The sequence below is a fragment of the Orcinus orca genome, chromosome 5 (genome assembly GCF_937001465.1).
Source record: "Orcinus orca chromosome 5, mOrcOrc1.1, whole genome shotgun sequence".
NCBI classification, from domain to species: domain Eukaryota; kingdom Metazoa; phylum Chordata; class Mammalia; order Artiodactyla; family Delphinidae; genus Orcinus; species Orcinus orca.
In genome coordinates, this window is record NC_064563.1 from 27,640,468 (window position 1) to 27,662,635 (window position 22,168).

Below are 22,168 nucleotides of genomic sequence, written 5' to 3' on the forward strand. Positions count from 1 at the left end.
GTAATCCAGAGGGTTTGGGTTGTTTGTTTTTTTTTTTAACTAAAAATCCACCTAGGTCACCATATAGGGCCTGGAATATAAACAAATTTGGAATTAAATCATAATAAACATGCTCCATATCTAATGAGGGAATCTTAAATACTAAATCACTGCCCTTGAACATGTTGCTGTTCCATTCACACCAGTGCAATCTGAGAAAACTACACTATATAAATGTACACATATTCCACCGCCCACCTTTCTTTTTTTTTTTTTTTTTAATGTTTAGTTTTATTGCATTATAGCCGTGGAATATGGTTTGCATGATTTCTACTATTTTTTTTTTAACATCTTTATTGGGGTATAATTACTTTACAATGGTGTGTTAGTTTCTGCTTTATAACAAAGTGAATCAGTTATACATATACATATGTTCCCATATCTCTTCCCTCTTGCGTCTCCCTCCCTCCCACCCTCCCTATCCCACCCCTCCAGGCTGTCACAAAGCACCGAGCCAATATCCCTGTGCCATGTGGCTGCTTCCCACTAGCTATCTACCTTACTACGTTTGTTAGTGTGTATATGTCCATGACTCTCTCTCGCCCCGTCACAGCTCACCCTTCCCCCTCCCCATAACCTCAAGTCCGTTCTCTAGGAGGTCTGTGTCTTTATTCCTGCCTTACCCCTAGGTTCTTCATGACATTTTTTTTTTTCTTAAATTCCATATATATGTGTTAGCATACTGTATTTGTCTTTTTCTTTCTGACTTACTTCACTGTGTATGACAGACTCTAGGTCTATCCACCTCATTACAAATAGCTCAATTTTGTTTCTTTTTATGGCTGAGTAATATTCCATTGTATATATGTGCCACATCTTCTTTATCCATTCATCCGATGATGGGCACTTAGGTTGTTTCCATCTCCGGGCTATTGTAAATAGAGCTGCGATGAACATTTTGGTACATGACTCTTTTTGAATTTCGGTTTTCTCAGGGTATATGCCCAGTAGTGGGATTGCTGGGTCATATGGTAGTTCTATTTGTAGTTTTTTAAGGAACCTCCATACTGTTCTCCATAGTGGCTGAACCAATTCACATTCCCACCAGCAGTGCAAGAGGGTTCCCTTTTCTCCACACCCTCTCCAGCATTTATTGTTTCTAGATTTTTTGATGATGCCCACCTTTCTAAGAGGGAGACAGTGGGGGTTATTTTGTCTACAGAATCCAATGAACTTGACATTATCAGATATTTACTCAGAATAATTAAAATTCAAGTTCTACGTAATATATAAAATGGACTCAACATCACTTCCTAGAAAAGCAGTTGTCATAATCTTTGAATATCTGTCACTAATGTTCAAAATAAACTACACTGAAAAGTAAATTCATCTAATCAATGCCAGATCACCAATCAATCATGCTAATATATGTTGATTAAGTCAGCTATCAACACTTTAAACTGTGACTCCAAAATACAGTGGTAATTAACTGGCACTTTATAAAAAACATAAATCAAAATAATTAACTGTCACTTTATTCTAAAAAATCAAAAGTAACTAATGGTTAGAGAATTAACAAAAATAACGTTGTACTCAATATATCTCTAAGCAGAAAGATTAATTTAATAGCACACACTTTATATTAAGCTACACAAAGAAGTGAGGAACTTTAGAAGATTATACCTGTCCTGTGGGTGATATTTTCATAGGGCCTCACTAGTTCTAGTTGATTATTGTATATAAATAAGCAAATGCATTGGACAAAAACCAAACAAACAATAAACTACTGCTCCTTAAAAGGCAAGCTTCCAGACAACTTATTTTATAATCTCTGCTTCAATCCCTCCCCTCCTACTCACAGCCTAAACCTACAATTTGGCTTCTGACCCTATTTCTTTACTAGAACTTTCAAGAACACTAATAATATTAAGTGCTACCAAATCAAGTGACTGTTCTTCTGGTCCCACCTTATTTAATCACACTTCAGTGTTTGATAACACTGAGCTTTCCTCAGCTTAGGTAACCCATTCTAATTTTTTTTTTTGAACTCCCTCTTTCAGGCTTTTCATCCACTACCTACACTTTAAATGTCAGGTAACTCTGAGCATCCACAGACCACTAAATTCATCATATAGGTGGAGAACCAATTTCAGGCATTTTTTTTTAATATGTCATTATAAAACAATTTTAAAATATACTAAAATACAAATACTTGTAAGCCTCTCAACATTATTTGATGGTATTATGTGCCATCTTTCTCAATTTATCTATAGCGCATTTGATGATGGCTAGCCTTCAGGAGAATCAGGGTCTATATCTGTGGCAGATATGGTGGGTCAGTGTTCATCATCTGTTACAATGTCCTTTGGCGTATGATTTCCTGTACTGCAGAGACTAGAAAGCTAAAAACTACATTTCCCAGCCTATTTTGTAGTTAGGGATGTGGATGTGATTTAAATTCCGTTAATTAGATGCACTCGCTGGAAATTTGGAGGACAAAAGAGAAGGGAGGTTGCATTTATGTTGCTTCTACTAGCAAGTACTGTCATGGAGATGTCCAAGTTTCCCGCAGTAGCACTGGCTGCAGACCTTGTATCCAGTCACAGGTTTCATAGATATCAAGAAGAAGGGTACAAGGCATCCATTCTGTCACACAGGTTGTGGCCAGTGTGGCTTAGCTCTAGGGCCAGCAGCAGCAGGGGAATTCCCTGGCAGTCCAGTGGTTAGGACTCCATGCTTGCAGTGCAGGGGGCACAGGTTTGATCCCTGTCGGGGAACTAAGATCCCACAAGCTGCACGGTGTGTCCGGAAAGTAATAATAAAACCTACTTCTAGAGCTATCAGCAGTGACAACAGTTTACCGATGAAGATGGTTGCTTGTCGTTGGCTGTTTCCTAATAGTGGAAGATTCCTGATCATGGTAGAGGTGGCAAGGTTCTACAGCTAAAAGGTACAACTTCCTAATTTTGCAGGCACCTTTCTGATCCAAAAAGAGGTACTAAATCGCTTTGTGGCCCAGATGCAATGTGGCTTTTGAATGTCATTCTTGAAAGTTGGACTAGAGTCTATTTCTTCAGTCTTTCTAACAATTCTGTAAGCCACTTAAAATCTTTTATTTAAAAAAAAATCTTTTATTAAATCTCTTTCTGCTTACACTAGCTAGAGTTGATTCTGTAACCTAATCCTGACTAGCTTCTTTTCTTATCCTTTCTACCTTTTCTAACAAATTTGAAAGTCCCATCTCACATTACTGGTCATCGTCATCAGAGTTTGGTAAGTCTTTCAACTAGATGTGGCTATCTGGATCAAACATGGACTCAGAAATTATAAAGCAGTATCTCACTGACAACCACTTTTACTGTTCCATTAGACAATGAGTTGAATAGCAGAGCACACTCAAAAGGTGAATGCTTCAACTTGGGAAATGGAAACAAATGGATCCTAACTCTGCATGGTTGTATCTGCCTTTGGAAAACATTTCTTCATTTCCTACTGCAGCATTTGGATGTGGTTTTGAAAACATGCTCAATAATACAATACCATGTTTCCATGAATTTGGGAGTGCCAAATTCTCAACATCCAAACCATGTGCACCATTTGAGTACCTCCATCTTATCCTTAAATTTACACATTCTATTTTGACTCTAAAGTAAAAAGATTAAAATGTGTTCAAGACATTCAATATATTGCTAAGATATGACACTTGAGCAAGACAGCTGAAATAATGGAAATAGTTTTTACTTGCATTTGAATGAAAGCAGAAAATGTTTTTAGCTTATTCTTGATTTTTAAAATTCTGTGCATGCCAGGGTACTTCAATATGCAAAGGTAGATACTTCTACAAAGGCAGATGTATTATTGGCCCTACAGCAAATAGTATAGCTCTGACTACATTTACAGCTGTTGCTATTTCCTTCAACAATGAATCAAGAGCAGGAGGCATATTACTGACGAAACAACCATTCCTCTATGAAGAAAGGAGGCTGGCCTTCAAGCACGACATCTTTTACTCTATAACAACACCATTTCTTGTTGAATTCATAACTGGTACTCTTTAAGAACTTTTCAGTCTACATGACTTACAACATAATTGTTAACCAAATTTTTTTTAAAAATCTTCTCTCTCCTAAAGCATGGATTTTTAGAGATGAACCAATCCTCCACTGGGCATTTCTTCTCCCTCACAGATGTACTGCAAGTAGGCCAAGAACACCTTCACACTACACATCACTGGTTTTGTCAACCATAAAATGAAATAGCCGCCTGCCCATTCACGGGACATGAATTGTTTCTCTGCATCATACATATCTTGCAACTTCATATACAGAGTATATAACAAAATGCTGTATTTAGCTTTGATCCCCTTCCTTCACACTGTTGCCTGTTACTTTTTTAATACGTAAACATATATATCACTCCTTGCTCAAAAATCTTCAATGGCTCCTCCATATCTACCACTGCCCACCTTGCAGGATAAAACCTAAAATTCCTTTGTCTGGCATAAAAACCCTTCATAATCTGGCACCATCTACTACTTAATCTTTACCCCCACAAGTTATGCTCCAGCAGTACTGTACTTTTAGTTCCTTGAAAACACTGTGTTCTCTCATGCCCCTGTACATTTTCAACACTATCTTCATAGCATGGGATGCTCTCACCTGATCTTTTTTCTCCTGAAAGCTCTGCTTAAGACCATCTTTGTAAAGTCTTCCCTCAACTCCTAGGTAGGCATGTCACCCTTTCCTCTCTTCCCTACTACATCTTATATGCACTTCTACTCTAAGGATCGTATTGGATTGCACTTGTATTTCATTCAACAAATATTTATTAAGTGCCTACGGCATGCCAGACACCTTTCTAAATGCTGGGAATATAACAATGAACAAAACTAGGTCTCTGCCCACGTGGAACTTTTATACAATTGAGACAGTGGGGACAAGCATCATAAACTCTTAAACAAGTAAGTATATAATATTTATTGCCATGGAAGAAAATAAAGTAAGGTAAGACAGTGAGGGAGTGCCAGGCCCAGAGGGTAGAGAGGGAGGAGAGCAATGTTATTCTATACAGGGAATCAAGGAAGGCCTTTCTGTGAAGATATTTGAGGAGATACTTGAAGGAGGTCAATGAGGGAGTGAGTCACGCAGATACCTGGGGAAAGAGATGATTAGCAGAAACAATAAAATATGCAAAGGCCCTGAGACAGGATAGTTTGGCACACTGAAGGAATAGCAAGGAGGCCAGTATGGCTGTAAAACAGTAAGCAAAGTAGGAAGAGCGAGGAAACAGTAAGAGATGAGGTAGGATTGGGGAAGGAAACAGGTTAAATAGGGTCTTGCAGGCCAATGGAAAGTCTTAGGCTTTTCTGAATGAGATGGGAAGCTATTGAAGGATTATGGGCAGAAGAATGGCATGATCCAACTTTTGTTCTAAAGAATCACTGCAGAAGGAAAAGGGTGGAAGCAGGAAACTAGATAGGAGGCTATTGTAATCATTTTGATTAGAGATAACTGAGACTAGGGGGGCAGTCCTGGCATGGAAAGAAGTGGTCAGCTGGGCATATATTTTGAAGATAGAGCCAACAGGATTTTTGATAGTTTGCATGTGGATGTGAGAGGAAAAGGGGTCAAGGATCGCTTCTTAAAGGGTTTCAGCCAGAGCAGCTGGACGAACAGAGATGCCACTTCCAGAGGAAAGAGTCTCTTGTTGGGAAAGAGGGATCAAGAGTTTGTATTGAGTATGTTAAGTCTGAGATGCCTATTAGATATCCAAGTGCAAATGCAAGTGGGCAAAGAAGTGCTGGCTAGAGATAAAATTTGAGAATCATTAGCAAGTACATAATATATCTCAAACCTTAAGACTATACAGGATCACAAGGAAGGTAAATGTGGAGAAAAGAAAAGAGATTTGAAGACTGAGCCTCAGAGCTCTCCATCATCATTTTGCATTAGTAGAGTTAAGAAGGAACCAGCAAAGGAGACTGCTACATGTCTCTTCGCTGAATATAAACTTAAGGGACAGGACCAATGCTTAGCATCATGCTTAGCTTATAACAGTTAATGAAATATCTACTGAATAAGTATAAGTATGTGTATGTTTATAACTTTAGCATGGGCAAAAAAAGGGGTTCTAATATCACATCACGAATTATAAAATTGCATATAAACTTCTTTTTATAAGTTTGATATAAGTTTATCCATGTCAACTGCTCCAAAGTTTTAAAAAGAAAATGTCTCCTGTATACAGTTACCAAAAGCACTAGATTTCAGAATTTTTATAGTGTTAATACAGAGATATCATATTGAAAACAAACAAACCAGTCCTGAAATGCACACATTCAAACATTTACTGAGTGCCTACTCAGATGCCAGGGATACATTAATGAGAAAACTGTGTCCTCATTGAACTAACACAGATGGACAGATAATAAATAAGATAAATAAATTAAAATGGTATGTTAGTATTAAGCAGGAATGGGCACCACATGAAATGGCAGAGGGAGGGGAGCCAAGGAAGGCTCCACCTAGAAGGTAACTTCTGCATAAATACCTGAAGAAAGAGGGGAGACAAGTAACTATTTTATAGAAAATAGCTTTTAGTCATTGGCAAAAAGTAAACAATTTAAACCAAGAAGATAAACACCATTGGGAATCAAAACCAATAACCTAGATTAACAGAAATAGAAAGACAGTCAACTCTCTGTGTACAAGATCAATGATTCTGTGCAAAGGTCACAGGTCCAGAGCCTACCATATAAATTTTACCTAGGACTAGAATCCCAAATATCAGGGTATTGGGTAGAGATTCCAGTGTTACGCTTCTGGGCATGGATGTGAGTATGCACATATGTGTTTATGTGTATGTTTTGGGGGGACTGTGTGCATGCATATATATCTATAGGTTTGTATGCATGTTTCTGTGTGTCCGAGAGGGGAACACTACTGGGATAAGTAAGAAAAGAAGATAAATATTTATCAAGCAGTTGCATGCTCCGAGACAGTGCTAAATATTTTCTCAAATACCTCATTTGGTTGGTACAACAACCTTGTGACATAAGCATTACTGTTCTCTTTTATAAACTAAAAAAAAAAAAATTCACAGTTACACAGCTGGCACAGTGAAATGACAGAAATCAAATTCCAAAGCCTAGTCTTTCCATTCCTATTAATGTCTTTCTGAACACAGCAGTGTTGAGAGGAACAGACAGCTATTCCTTCCTGAAACTATCCTAAGAGATCTTGTAGAATCTCCAATCTATTTCAAAGGATACCTTAAGCACAGAAATAAAAGCCAATACAGACCCGCCAGCGTGATTAACTCCCAAGAGAAACTGCAAAGGGCCAGGGTCCTGGACAAGATGATCCGAAGACAAAGATTATTTGGAGTGGGAGGAAAGCTAAATCATAATAATAGTTCACTATATTCATTTATCAAATAAATAATACATTACACATAGATTTTTTTAGGGACTTCATATATATTATTTCACTTAATCTTCAAGGTAACTTCTTCCAAGTAATTTTTTTTTAAATACAGAAACTGGGAATGGAGGGATAACATTCCAGGAGTAAGGCAGGCACAACGTGAACAAGTTCGGGAGGTGGAAACAGGAGGAGCACCTTCAAGGAGGCAGTGAATAGTACAAATTGGCTAAAGCGTAAAGAGAGATGAAAGGGTTATAAGAAAGGATGAGACTGTAAAGGAAAGGTGGCATCAAACAGAACCTGGAATGCCAAGCTAAGGAGTTTTAACTTTATTCAGGAAGCAACAAGGGTCACTAAAAGTTTCTGTGTGATCAAAACTATGCTTCAGGAAAATTACTAACAGTTACCGGGCCTAAACTAAGGGAATAAAGGGAAGATGCGAGCAAAAGAAAAATGGAAGAGGTACTACAGAGAGAAAATTCACAGAATTTGGCCTGAGTGACTCAGGATATGATGTTCTAATAACTGGAATAGCAACCTAAACAGAGGATTAGACCTTTAGATGGGGGGCAAGATATAAAACTATGCAAACATTATCATTTACATACACAACAAAAAAATGGAGTGAAATAAACATATGCTTAAAAATATAACAGCTTCAGTGTCGACAAGCTTAGAATAAAAGTAAAATGCTGTTATGCCATCTAATTATAGACAAAAAGACAATCCTATACGTGTTCTTTTTTTTTTTTTTGGCTGCACTGCGAGGCATGCGGGATCTTAGTTCCCCGACCAGAACTCAAACCCGTGCCCCCTGCAGTGTAAGTGTTGAGTCTTAACCACTGGACCGCCAGGGGAGTCCCAAGACAATCCTATGTAATGTTAACATATAAGGTCTTTCAAATTTTCGTATAATGTTTAATTTTAATTTTTGCAGTAAGATGAAAGTTGCACAAAATTCTGAAAACATATACAGTACTGGTGCAAGTTAAACAAATTCATTTTGGAGACACATATGAGTTTCAACGTGAGTTTTGTACTTAACGATCTGCATGTCCCTAGTCTCAACCTCCTGCATAAAAAGAGGTAATTATAATGCTTCAAGGACTACTGTGACCATTAGCTGAGGTCAAGCACTTACCACGATGCCTAGAACAGAGTAATCACTCAGTAAATAGTAACTAGTAGTGCCCTTCCTTGGTTAGAGATTCCTAAAAATTAGCATCTGTACACAATTCCCTTCACTCAAGCCATTAGGTTCTGACCAAAGATAATCTGTAATTTAACAACGAGATACACCAGAGAAGCTCACTTTTTTTTAATGAGACTTTTATTAAAGAAATAATACATTTCCACTAGAGGAAATAGATGCACAAACACCTAACCTTTCTATACCTCGGGCTGCACATCTCTAAAATGAGGGGTTTGAACTATTTCAAATGGGGGGGCACAATTTGGGGGTCAGCTAACCAGAGATTTATTTTGTCTGTCTTGCATAGTGTTAGGAAAAATGTAGCCAACATCTAGAAACTGGGAGAGTTAATAATAAATAAATCCATATTTCTGGTTTCTCTTTAATAATCAGAGACCTGGCAACGTGGTTCTGAGTAGAAACTGTAGACAGACAGCCTCTTTTGAAATCCTAACAATCCCCACCTGGCTTTAACTTCACTATGCCTGGTCTCTGTAGACTGGAGTTTGCAACACCTTAACTAGTTAATCTTCTAGGCCTCCGTAGAGATTTAAGATCCTGAGAGATAACACCTGAAATGTTTTAAAATGCACATGGCAACACTGATTTCAAATGTTTTTAGATATTGCTACCTGTGGCCAGTTTAATCTCATAAACACTACAAGAACTGGATATACATTTATATTAAATAGCTGTTCATCAAGAAAACTATGAATATTTACTTTACCAATTATCACTACTGTTTACGTTACAACGTGCCAAGCACTATAGCAAGTCATCCAATCTTCCCACAACCACTCTGTAAGATTAGAATAACTACCATTACGAATTTATACAAAAGGAAGCTGAGGCTCAGAGAGGTTAGGTGATTACTAGAAAAGTAGCAGAAAATCATGTTTTCAACATGCTACAGTTTCATTTATCATTCAATTTCTAGATACCTAATAAATATTTCCTATAAAGAAATCTTACAGAAGAGCTCTCTCTTGTTCATTTTTTACAGTTCTCAATGGAGAAAGGAAGAGAAAAACTGCCGTAATCACACATGACCTTCCAAAAGTTTTCCTATTCACCCTCTTCAGAGTATGTCGGATTGCCCCAGGTGTACAGTAACAAAAAAGGAGGGGGGGGTACCTAAGAACCACTGAAGAGAAAAAAGTTACATAGCTGTTATTTCGCTCTCTAGTTGTCATCTCAAAAGCACCACTGGGAAGTTATACATTTACACTTGTGATACTATTGAGGCAGAGAATGAGACACCAATAGGCATATGGTGACTGCTGGAATATCTACTAGTAAGTAGGGTTTTCCAATGCATAAATTAACATAATCAGATAACTAGATTGTCAAGCAACTTTTCTTACTCCCAATAAATGATAAATTACCTTTAAAAATATAATCTGAGATTCTATAATCCCACTCAACTGGTCATCTTAAAAAAAATCAACACATTACATAATTCCTAGCAGAAATCTGGTTCTATGGAAGAACAGGCACTATGATATCAACCTGGGACCTGGAGGTTAAAGAAACAGGGAATAATAAAGTTTCACTAACACTGCACTCCTACTCCATCACGGAAATAAGGTACTGTGCAATCACCAGTAAAACATAAACGAGGTAAGAGCACTGAGTGAGCACTTGAGTGGGCAAAGGACTCCAGGAATCCAGTATAGTTTAGGTGGTTAGCCTAAACTCAGTGAGCAAAGAACTGTCTTGTGGTTATAAAACCTGAACAACATAAAGTACAACTCTTGACAAGGCATAAAGTCAAGGTTAAAGCATGAATTCCATGGCAACTCCTCAAAAATGCCCTACTAGGTAAGATGCAGCTCCTCAGTGTGAAAGTCTACAGAACATAGTTAGGGGCCAATTGTTTTACACAAGTCATGTGCATAATAATTATCATACAGTTATCTATATTGCTATCATATTAATCACCTCCGATAGAAGCTTAGGCCGGAGCAAGAAGTTAGGAAACTACTGTACATGAAAAGGCAAGTTTCGCAAGGTATTGCCAGGAAACCTCCATGGGTTATAGAGAGACGTCACCAAGTTGCAGGCAGGATCTTCCTGTGGTTTGCCTTGCCCACTTCTGGTTTCAGTTTTGAACGTGTGCTGATCCCTAAGCTCCCTACAGCCCCCTTCTCAAGTAGCAAACCAAACTCTGAAGCACATATGGCAGAAATCTCTCCTAGGACAGGCCAATGGTCCCTACAGCTACAAGAAACTTAAAGGCTCCTAAGCTGACCAAGAGAGACTAGTATGGCAAGCAAATGAAAGGCCCAAAGCCAGGTGGTGACAGAACTAAGGGCTACATGGACAGGCCATATATGGGATAAGGCTACTATTTCTGATAACAGCATCCAGGAAGCCAAAATGGGACTCAGTCATGATCCAGAGTTTTTCAAAAAAAAAAAAAAAAAAAAAAGTGGCACCTAGATATAAAGAAGTAGCACCCACACAGGTGCATGTATATGGGGTGTGTGTGTGTGCACGGGTGTGTTTTCTAAGAGAACCGTTAACATGCACAAACCCACATGAGCACAGCCAAGCAGACAGAAGAATAACATTTTTTGTGAAACCTGAAAACAGTACTAAAGATAAATTTTTATAGCATTCCAACGTTCTAATTTTATTGACATTAGACCATAACCAATTTAGGGATAATTATTAACTTCTTGACAACAGAAATGTACTCATCAGTTCTTCCCAATATACCAACTCACAGGCAACTTGGTAGAGAAAAGGACATGGACCTTGGCATCTTAAAGACCTTCTGAATACCTGCCCCTGCCCCTTTGAACCCTGAGCCTTTCCATCTGCTTCTTTGCTAAAATAGGAATTAATAACAAATTTCTTCATGAAATTGGATTAAATGAAATAATTTACAAAGTATCCTAAAGAGTACCTGGAAAAGAGTAAATACTCAATAAATGTTAGTTCACTTCCCCCACCTACCAAGAAAATTTTTTTATAAAATAAAACTGTCCAGGGACTTCCCTGGTGGCACAGTGGTTAAGACTTCGAGCTCCCAATGCAGGGGGCCTGGGTTCGACCCCTGGTCAGGGAACGAGATCCCATATGCATGCGGAAACTAAGAGTTGGCATGCCACAACTAAGAAGGCCACGTGCCGCAATTAAGGAGCCCGTGAGCCACAGCTAAGTCCCAGCAAAACCAAATAAATAAACATTTAATAAAATTAAAAATTAAAACTGCCCAAATTCAAAACGAAGAGGTTCCGTACTACTCACACAAATGTTAACAATATTTTAAGGGATCAAAATTATTCTTTTTACTATATTCCTCTGAAACAAAATACTGAATTTTTTTAAAGTCAACTTTCTGAATACAAACAATTGGTGAAAACAGGCAGAGCATATGGGAATTCACTGTATTACTCTTACAGTTTTGTGTGTGTGAAGTTATATCAAAATTAAAAGTTACCCAAAAAATTGACAGAAAAATTGACTTTATTTCTATGTGCACTCAAAATGTTACCCAACCTAACATTTGGTTGCCCTTATTTTTGCAGATAGGATAGTCTTCAACAGTTAGAGAAAGAGAGGCTCTCACAGAATAAGACAAATATTGTATCAAATTCACTTATACAAATAGTCATTTTTTGATAACATACCTCATACATAAATACACTCTCCAGAAAAGTAAACCTTTATAAGGCCAATTCCCTTTGTCCACCACTGACATAACCAATGTTGTTTATCTTTTCAAACACCTTTCTGTGCATTTTTCCATATACATATACAGAAGTCACATATAACTATACATACCACCCTAACAACTGGCTTCTTTCTTATTCAACGATACCTCTTGAAGTTCTTTCCTTTCATACTACAGATACATCTCATTCATTTTAGCCATATATGGGATAAGGCTACTATTTCTGACAACGGCATCCAGGAAGCCAAAATTCAGTCATGATCCAGAGTTTTTCAAAAAAAAAAAAAGTGGCACCTAGATATAAAGAAGTTGCACCCACACAGGTGCATGTAAATGGGGTGTGTGTGTGTGTGTTATAAAATATGTTTATGAACATACTACTTAGCCATCATCCTACTGATGGACACTTAAATTGCCTCTGTATTGTTTTACCAACAAGGTAATATTAAACATGTTTGTATATACCTCTTCTGCAACCGTGTGTTTCTGTAGGGCAGATATGTAGAAGTAGAAATGAATAGGGTATACACACTTAAATTTTTAACAGATATTGCCAAAATGCTCTCCAACACTGCTTTCCAGTTTAAATTCAAGCAACAGTGAAGAAAGTACCTGTTTCCCTAAACCCTCACCAAATACTGAAAGCAATGAGCTCTTCTTTTTTCACAAACTGATGACTTTTTAAAATCTGTATTTCCCTGATTAATTTTTGTTAAACCTTTCCAGTATTTTCTTATGTTTACTGGCCTTTTGTATCTTCTTTTCTGTGGAATGCCTATTCATATCCTTTATTTTTCTAATGGCCTTTTCCTTTTTAAAATTTGGATGAACTTTTTATATACTCTGGACACTAACAAATAAGGAGTATAGATAGCAGGTTAAGAGTAACAGAGCCAGTCTGCCGACGGCTCACTCACTGTCTCATCTTGACAAGTTACTTAGTTTAGCCTCAGTTAAACTAAGGCTCAGTTACACTAAGGCCTCCGCACCTCAGTTTCCTCATCTGTAAAAATGTGGATAATAACTGTACTTATAGAGTCACCATGAGGATTAAGTTAGTTAATATACTTAAAGTGCTTTATCTTTTTTTTTTTTCAAACATCTTTATTGGACTTAAAGTGCTTTAAAACAGTGCCTGGCACAGTATAAGTGTTATATAAGTGTTTTCTTTTTCCTCTAAGATTTGCTGCCAGTATCTTCTCCCAATCTATTGTTTATCTTTTAGCTCCTGTTTATAGTTAAGTCTTCATTTACTTTTCCTCAAACAATTCTTTTTCCATCTCTATTCTAATATCAGAAAATTATATATGTAGATGAAACAAAAGACTGCCCTCACTGGATCTCATAACCAACTTCTCCTCAAGAATAAACAGAGACATCAGCCAAAGGATCTAAATTTAAAAAAATCTTTCCGCTAAAAAGATAGCTAACTTCCTTACTGCATAAAGCATTCCCACAAATCAGTAAGATGACTGATAAAGGAGCAGGGAAAAAGGCAAACCAAATAAACACCAAAAAATGGGGAAAAAAATAGCTCTTAAAAATATGAAGAAAGGGGCTTCCCTGGTGGTGCAATGGTTAAGAATCCGCCTGCCAATGCAGGGTAGTGTTCGAGCCCTGGTCCGGGAAGATCCCACATGCCGCGGAGCAACTAAGCCCCTGCGCCACAACTACTGAGCCTGCTCTCTAGAGCCCGTGAGCCACAACTACTGAAGCCCGTGTGCCTAGAGCCCGTGCTCCGCAGCAAGAGAAGCCACTACAATAAGCAGCCCGCGCACCACAACGAAGAGCAGCCCCGGCTCACCGCAACTAGAGAAAGCCCGCACGCAGCAACAAAGACCCAACACAGCCAAAAATAAATAAATTTATTTTAAAAATTATGAAGAAATCCTCAACCTCATTTAGAAGTGCAAATTAAGACTAAATACTAGGTGTTCCTTTTCATCTTACAGACCAGTAAAGATCAAGAAGTTTTAAAATACACACTATGGGGGTGTAAAGAAACAGGCATTCATATATTGCTGCTGGGAGCATAAACTGTTATAGTTTCTATGAAAAGCAATTTGCCACTGTCCTTTGAGCATAAAAATGCACATACCACTCAATTCATCAATTTAACATCTAGGAATTTATCCTACAGACACATGCATTCATATGAAAAATAAAATACCTACAAAATTATTTATTGCAGTAATGTTTGTAATAGCAAAAACTGGAAATAATCTAAATGTCCAGTCCAGGGGACTGGCTAAATAAACTGTGGTATATAGAGATGACGAAATTTTATGCAGCTGTTAAAAAAATGAGGCAGTTCCCCCTCCCTCCCTCCCTCCCCCCATATATACACACATATATTTATGAAAAATCGTCAAGCTACTACTATTAAGTGTAAAAAGGCAAGATGCAAACAATGTGTATATTTTTTTATGATATGTATATTGGTGAGACAGAGATGTTAATACTCACACATTTAAGTATAAATGCTTAAATAATCTCTGTATGCATACGAAAGAAATTAATTGGTAATGCTTGCTTCTGAAGAGGGAATGGCTAGGGGAATAAAAGAAGTGAGAAAAATTAACTTTTTAATGTATACCTTATGTACCTTTTGAATTTTGTACCAAGTATTTGTACTATCTAATCAAATGAACAAATAAACCTTTAAAAATAATCAATTGAAAACCTCCCTGTGATCACACCAAACTTTCTACTGGTACCCTTTATTCTTTTTTTGTTTTTTTTGTTTTTTGTTTTTGCCATGCCACGCGGCACGCAGGATCTTCTCCGATCAGGGATTGAACCCGTGCCCCCTACATTGGGAGCGCAGAGTCTTAACCACTGGACCGCCAGGGAAGTCGCTGGTACCCTTTAAATGGTCACGCACAACAGGTTGCTAACATTCAGGTAGTTGGTGGCTAGTCTGTTCAATGGGCAAAAGCTGAGGCTCACCATCCTAGCTGCCCATTAACAAACCCTGTGGAATGTTTTAAACCTACAGGTGTCCAGGTACCACCCCAGAAATTCTGATTTAGTAGGTCTGGAGTAAAGCCTGGGCATCAGAACTTTTTAAGTTCACAGGTGACACTGATGGGCAGTCAGGTCTGAAAACAGCTGAGTTAGAGCATAACAAAAAAAGGTAAACATCCAGGCTCAGTCTCCACCTAGATTACAACCACAGTTTCATCACTAATCCTAACTACTTCACAAAGTTCTTAAAGAGGAACAGATGAGAGGATGTAGCTGGCACAGTGAAAATCTATTACTACTTCTGGATATTATCATTAAGATAGGCAGTGTAATCTTCATATATTAAACACAGTACTTTTGCAACACTCATACTAATGAGTTCATCCTACGTAGCATTTTAGTAAAAACTTTGATAGTAGTGGACTAGTGCCCAACAGGCCATTAACTGTATGACAGTGGAGTCTCTGAGTGTCAACTTCTTCATTTGCAAAATGAGGGGACTGAACAGGATATGTTCTCTACCTTCCAGCTCTAAACTTTTATAATTCTCTAAGAATACAAGTGTCTAAAAGCAACTATTGCTTTAGGATAAACTAGTAAGAACCTTTTTCATCTCATTCACTGCTTAGGCCCATTTCACAGCCCAGTAGGTTGGTGCCCTAACACACATTCAGATATGTATTGTGTACTGCTGAATAAAGTAATGTCACAAAAAAAAAAACAAAAATAAACTTGTTAGGATTCAAACAATATTATCTAATAAATCTTAGTGCATATTACACACAATAAGTATACTAAACACATTTAAGCATTAAAATAAAAGCATCCAATGTACTGTCTTAAAGTATTAATAAATGTTTCAAGTTAAAAGGCAACAATCAAAGACTCAGTGCTGGGCGGGATGTTAAAGACCACAACCAAACCCTTCATTTTACAAGTAAGAAAACAGAAGCTCAGCAAAGTTAAAGAATTTGCCCAAAGTCATTCTGTCATTAATGATATTCTTAGAACTAATATCACTGTAACAAATTTGTCAAGTACTGTTCATTCATGTTTGCATGTCTACTGGTATAGCCTTATAAAGTATATTATTTTAGCTAGGGATTTTGGTGAAAATAATGACATACAAAACTAAAGATGTAGAAATTTCTTAATATACATAAAAAGTTTCTTAATTTACATTAATTGATTACTATACAACAAAACTGATAGCAGCACTCAAAAGCAAACAGAATTTCATTAGTAGATAAAACATAATCTGCTATTATTTTCAAATAATTTCACAAAGCACATTAGCAAGAAATAGGATTAGTATCTATGATTAAAGGATAAAACGATAGTTTTATTTCAGCTACGTTAGTTCCAGTCTCTTAAGAGTCTATTCAAAGAGTTCTAAGTTAAAAAAGAAAAATTCTATGAACTCATTGAGGTTTACCTCCTGTCTTCCTCAGAGCAAATGATGAGCGGACTGCTCTGTGAACTTTTACAAAGAACCCTTTTCTCTCATTTCGATCCATCTGAAAGATGGATTCTTCCTCCATCTTAAATAACTCATCATCTCATTTCAAATTTCTGACAATAATGAGTTCTTAGCATGAACAAACCCTTTTTAAATCTCTCTCTATTAATTTATTAAATAACATCTCATTTCAAATGTCTGATAATAATGAATTCTCAGCATGAATAAACTCTTTTTAATTTCTCCCTCTCAATTCGATCGCATTGGTCAATAAAATGTTCTGATTTATATTTTATTACCAAAAAATTGAAACCTCCCATGACAAATAAAAATATTTAATGTGTAAGGTGGGATTATTAGATTTTTCTCTTACAGGCTCAGGACCAATTAGTAACAATATTCATGGAATACAGTCAGGTAATAATATTCAACCCCAATAATAAGCAATCAGAGCATTTAGATAAATTTAATCCTTTTCCTAATACGGCAACTTTGGCATCAATTCAAACCTAAGCTCAGTTGGAACTGTGATTTTGAAAGGGATGAACTTCCTGCCACGGACCCATGTAGTTTGTCTTTAATAATACTATCATCTTCTAGTTTGTTTAGCTGTAAAATTTACAGAACACTTTCACATACAGTACATATCTCAAATCCTCCTCAGGATAACATAGTGAGAGGTAAGACATTTTCTAAAGGCCTATTTTGTTCTAGCCACCATGCTGACAACTGGACATTAAAAACAAAAAACAAAAAAAAAAAAACAAGAATGAATTCTACCTTGGAAGAACTCACAGTCTAATGGGGGAAAGAAATGATTTCTATACAATGTGTTACAAGGAAATCAACAACAACTTGTGATCCCCCAGCAGTACAAAGGCCTACCACATTCTCTCCAGGAATGAGGGTAGCAGTGTCCCGCACACACGGCTTTGGTCAGGGGATCACATGGAGCAGGCTTCTGAAGGATGAGTAGGAGTTCCCTGGCATAAATATGGGGTGGAAGAAAGGAGAAGACACGCCCAAGCAGAGGGAACAACATGTACAAAATGGCTAGTGATGAGGCATTATTCCCATTTTAAAGGTGAGGAAGACAAGCTCAAAGGTAAGTGAGCTGCCTAAAGTCACATGAATAATAATTAACAACGTATGAAACAGAATTCAAGTCTCCTGATTTTAATCAGCTTTGTACACCAGGAAATGCCAGCACATGTTGGACCAGAACATAAAATAAAGTTTTTAGCTACTACTTTATTACTCCTTCCTAAGAGATGGCCCATATCTGATTCAGTTCCTGGGGGGATGAAGAGAATGATCGGGGAGGGGATTTATTTAATCCTCAAATCAAGCCTGTGAGATAGAGGTGTTTTAACTACCCCCACTTTACACACAAGAACAGAGAGACACACAGAGGTTAACAAAAGTCAGAAATTAAGTGAAGAATCAAACCCAGGTGACTAACCTGACCAAGCCTCTAAACTCAAGCACTTAACCATATCCCACAGATCCTACACAGGGAGACCACGTGAGTTCTGGGACATATCGTGGTCCCACAGATCTTGTACTGTACCACACATCTCAACGTTCACACAAATCCTCATTGGCTCCCTTATCAATCTGGTCTCCCTTGAGCAGGTCAACCCATGCATAAGGTGGTCTGGGCTCTTTGAGCAACATTTTTACAACATGATTTAACTGGATGAGAGCAAACTTAACAAAAAACAGTAACCAAAAAGGAGGACATGACAAAATAACAGCATGAAGCCTGAAAGTATAAAGGAGAAAGCCCCAACCCCCATCTTTCACTTGTGTATGGGATTTTTAGGGGGATGGGGCCAATGTCAAAGTGCTTCAAGAGGACTAACATACCGGCCACTCACTGCACAGGAGTTCAGACCAAAGGATGGAGTCTGGAGTACAACCTTGCTTTCCTTGATGAAAGGTTCATACAACTCTAAGACATCCAACAACTAAACCTGGCTCTTGAATATTAATATTTGGAGCTGCCATGGTTTCCTACTGCACTAATATGACTTCAAGGAATTAAGGGTCTGCACATAAGCTCAAATACTGTAGCAACACTGGATTAGCTAATGTCAGTTGATTGTTTGAAAGTGACCACAGAATGTCATTTCACCTTGTGAAGTATACGGGGAATATATGGGATATATGGAAATATATGGGAAATTTAATAAATACTGGAGTGATATGCCTAAAGAAGGTTGTGGACTACTATTCTAGAACTTTAGAGAGATATAAATCCAACCCTCCCACTATCTGCTGGAATAATCTGGAGTTGAAGGGTCCTACCCAAGTCCAGGAGAAAGAACATTTCCTTTCAGGCTCACTTTCAGACGTAAGAATCTATAATTCCCCAAGTCAAAGGCTCTCAATCAGCAGTTGGAATCTGCCAGCACATCTCCAGGCTGGTGGGCACATCAAGCTTTCCTCCGAGGTCTCTCTCCCAGCATGGTGAAAAAGAAAGCTGACACAGTTACCCACCCCCCCAAGCTGCTTAATATCTGCACAGTCAGAATCGCTATCATCCCATTTCTGTGACTTTAGCACCTGCTAATAATGACACTTCCAGCCCCCCAGCCCCCAGCCTGCAAAACCCACATGTCAGTTTCAGGGAAACAGAAAACAGCATCTCTTCACAGGGTTCTGAAGGTCAACCAACTCTAGATTACACCAGCTAAAAGGAGGGCACAGAAACGGAGAGGGAGATGGGGGGAAGCTTCGTATATAAGTTTCCTAATACGTTTTTTCTATGAAACAGACACTCCATGACCTGAGCTATAAGCTGAGCAATTCAAAAAGCAAGAAGCTGACTGCGATAACAGATGTAGTACTTCGACTATGGTTAAAGAGGTAATATCATTCCCAGCAGCTGGATGTTCAATCTCCAAGTCTGGGTAGTGGGGTTGCTCTCCCATAGAAACAAAGTTGAGTTTTTTTATTTGTAGGCCCAAGTTCCACTCACAGTGATATCACTTACTGTGCTATCTTTGCCATGGAGCAGGTGAAAGTGCAGGGCAGCTAAGTCCTTCTTCTGGAAACAGCCCAACCCTAACTCTCGATTCCAAGATATGTGTATATGTAGTTCCATGGTACAACCCGCAGCTATGTAAATCAGCGAGGCTCCAATAGACACTGCCTAGCATCAAGTGACACTAAAATGTAAAGCAGTGAAAATCTGAAAAATCAGATCAGTGGGGGGGGTGCTCTGGCCCATTCATTTATAGTTTTCCCAAATATTAAATTAGATATATGCAAATATTAAGCATAAGACTTAATTTGAATACTGAAAAGATTTTATACCCTAGTAGGTTGTGCTGGGATCTTAGACATAGACAAGATCTCCTTCTCTGGTGTCATTTTTCCAGGTTTTAAGAACTGTACTCTCTTAAGAACCCCAGCACTACTTCTGGAAATAAAAAGGTGAGAGAATTTAATATGTCTGCTTCTGAGGTTTAATAAAATCCCAAATACTTGAAAGGGGGATCAACTTGAAAAAGGCAAGTGGGGAAATCCAACCTCACTTAATAATATCACTATTCAGGAAGAGGAAAATTTTACATCCTGTGCAAGAAAGAGCATTGTTAACCATTTTAATGCAATTCGATTTTCTTCATACAGAGTAAAAAGTACTCCTAATGACTAAGGGCTATTTACAGGAAACATGAAGCATGTAGCATGTTTCCAATCTGAGGATACTGAATCAAGAAAGCAAAACTAATTTTCAACCAGAGCAAAAATAAACTGTATTGACATATCTTATCTTACAAATAGCCAAAAAAAAAAGTGTTTCCTCTGAATAAACTACAGTACTGTGAAAAAACTGGCAATCTGACGCCAAAGGGTCATTTTTAAAAAAAATAAATGTCCAAATGACTGAATTCAAATGGTCTGTCTACAGTAATGCTCAGGGCCTCTGAGTAAAAATGTGAAGGCAACTAGGATGGCTCACTCACGAATAACAATTAAAGGCATAAGAAAGAAAGGAATTAAGTGGGTTAAGTGCGGGCTGGATGACTGTTTTGAGACCTGCTCACAGGAAGCCACTACATCCTGCCTTAAGTCCCTGTCAGTCACGCTGTCTCTCGATTCAAGTCCCCGCCGCAGCGAGGTGGGGCGAGTACAGGTGTCCGGCCCCAGCCCCTCCCGGAGCGCTCACTCGCGAGCACCCGTACGGTGGCCACTCGAGTCCCAGGGCGGACCGTTTCCCCAGCCCTGGGCGCCTTTTCCACCCTCGCCCCGGCTCGTGAACCCAGAAAACAGGCAGCCCCCTCCCCTCGGGCCAGCCTCAGTTCCCCGCCCTCCTCCTCCTCCTCCGGCCGCGCCTCCCGGTAATTACCGCCCGGCTCCCACCGCCGGGCCGCTCCCGACGCCAGCAGCCGCCCGCAGGCCTGCGTAGGAGGGCAGCCGGAAGCTCCTCACGCCCCCAGCTCACGCCCCCAGCCGCAGCCCGGGCCGGGGCGTCCCAGCGTCCAGGCCGCGCCCCAAAGCCGAGCCCCTCACGCCGGCGCTGCCCCCGCAAACGGCCCCCCCCCCGGTCCCCGGCAAATTCCCGGCTCTCCACTCGCTCCGGACTGGGGCAGCCTCAGCCCACGCCGCCCCGTCCGGGAGACGCCTCCCCCAACACACCCCCCTTCCAGCCTCCCCGGGCCGGTCCTCCCCGCGCGCCTCGCCCGGCCCCCGCCCAGGCCCCTCTCGGCCCCGGGGTCCCAGCGCGGCTCGGCGCCGCCACCCCCACGCGCCCGCCGCCCCCTCAGTCCCGCGGCCGCCGGCGGCGGCGACGCCGCCGGGTGGGTTCCCTCACCCCGGCCCCAGCTTACAGATCTTGCCCCGCAGGCTCTGCAGCACTCGGACCTCGCGACTGTCCTCGTCCCCGGCCTCCGGCTCTGCCGTCGCAGTCGCCGCATCGGAAGAAGCCGCAGCAGCAGGCGCCGCCGCCGCCATGGTGCCGCCCGGCCTGTACCGCAGCCTCGCCGCCTGCGTAGCGGGGCGAGGCGGAGCCCAGCCGCGGCCTCCGCTAGGGCGAGCCGCGCCTGGCCCCGCCCCCCGGGCCGCGGCCGGTCTCGCCCCGCCCCGCCCCGCTCCGCCCTGCCCCCGCCCCACCAGGGGCCCCGCAGTCGCCGCCCCCGCTCCCCCGAACCCGGGCAGCCAGGCGCGAACCCACCTCTTGGCTTTCCTCCTCTTGGCCCCGTCAAAGCCCAGGCTCTAGCCAAGTGTGGCTCTGAGTCGTGGCTATGAGCAGCCTCAAAACCCCACTGAGAAAACACCGGCCCTCCCGAGATTCCCCAAATCTTCCTGGGAATTACTCCCCCCTGCCGCCGTCCGCGGATTTCCACATCTAACGCTCAAGGGAACTCCCTGTGGGAAGAAAAGGGAATGGAATTTGACAGTTGCGTGGACCTCCAAACTACCTTATTCAGAAGGAGCCCGGGTGCCTTAGAGACTCC

The 22,168-nt window shown here is 40.0% G+C and overlaps 1 protein-coding gene across 2 annotated transcripts in view; it reads right to left on the reverse strand.

The window, feature by feature from the left end:
• RASA2 (RAS p21 protein activator 2) overlaps window positions 1-21,715 on the reverse strand; it is a 117,489-nt gene extending 95,774 nt beyond the window's left edge. The window contains exon 1 of one of the 2 annotated variants that reach the window (XM_012536141.3): window positions 21,542-21,715. In XM_012536141.3, coding sequence (XP_012391595.1) covers window positions 21,542-21,665 — 124 coding nt within the window. In that variant the 5' untranslated portion in view covers window positions 21,666-21,715. The remainder of the gene's footprint in view (window positions 1-21,541) is intronic. The other variant, XM_004278233.4, reaches the window with a different exon arrangement.
• Window positions 21,716-22,168: the final 453 nt, after the last annotated feature.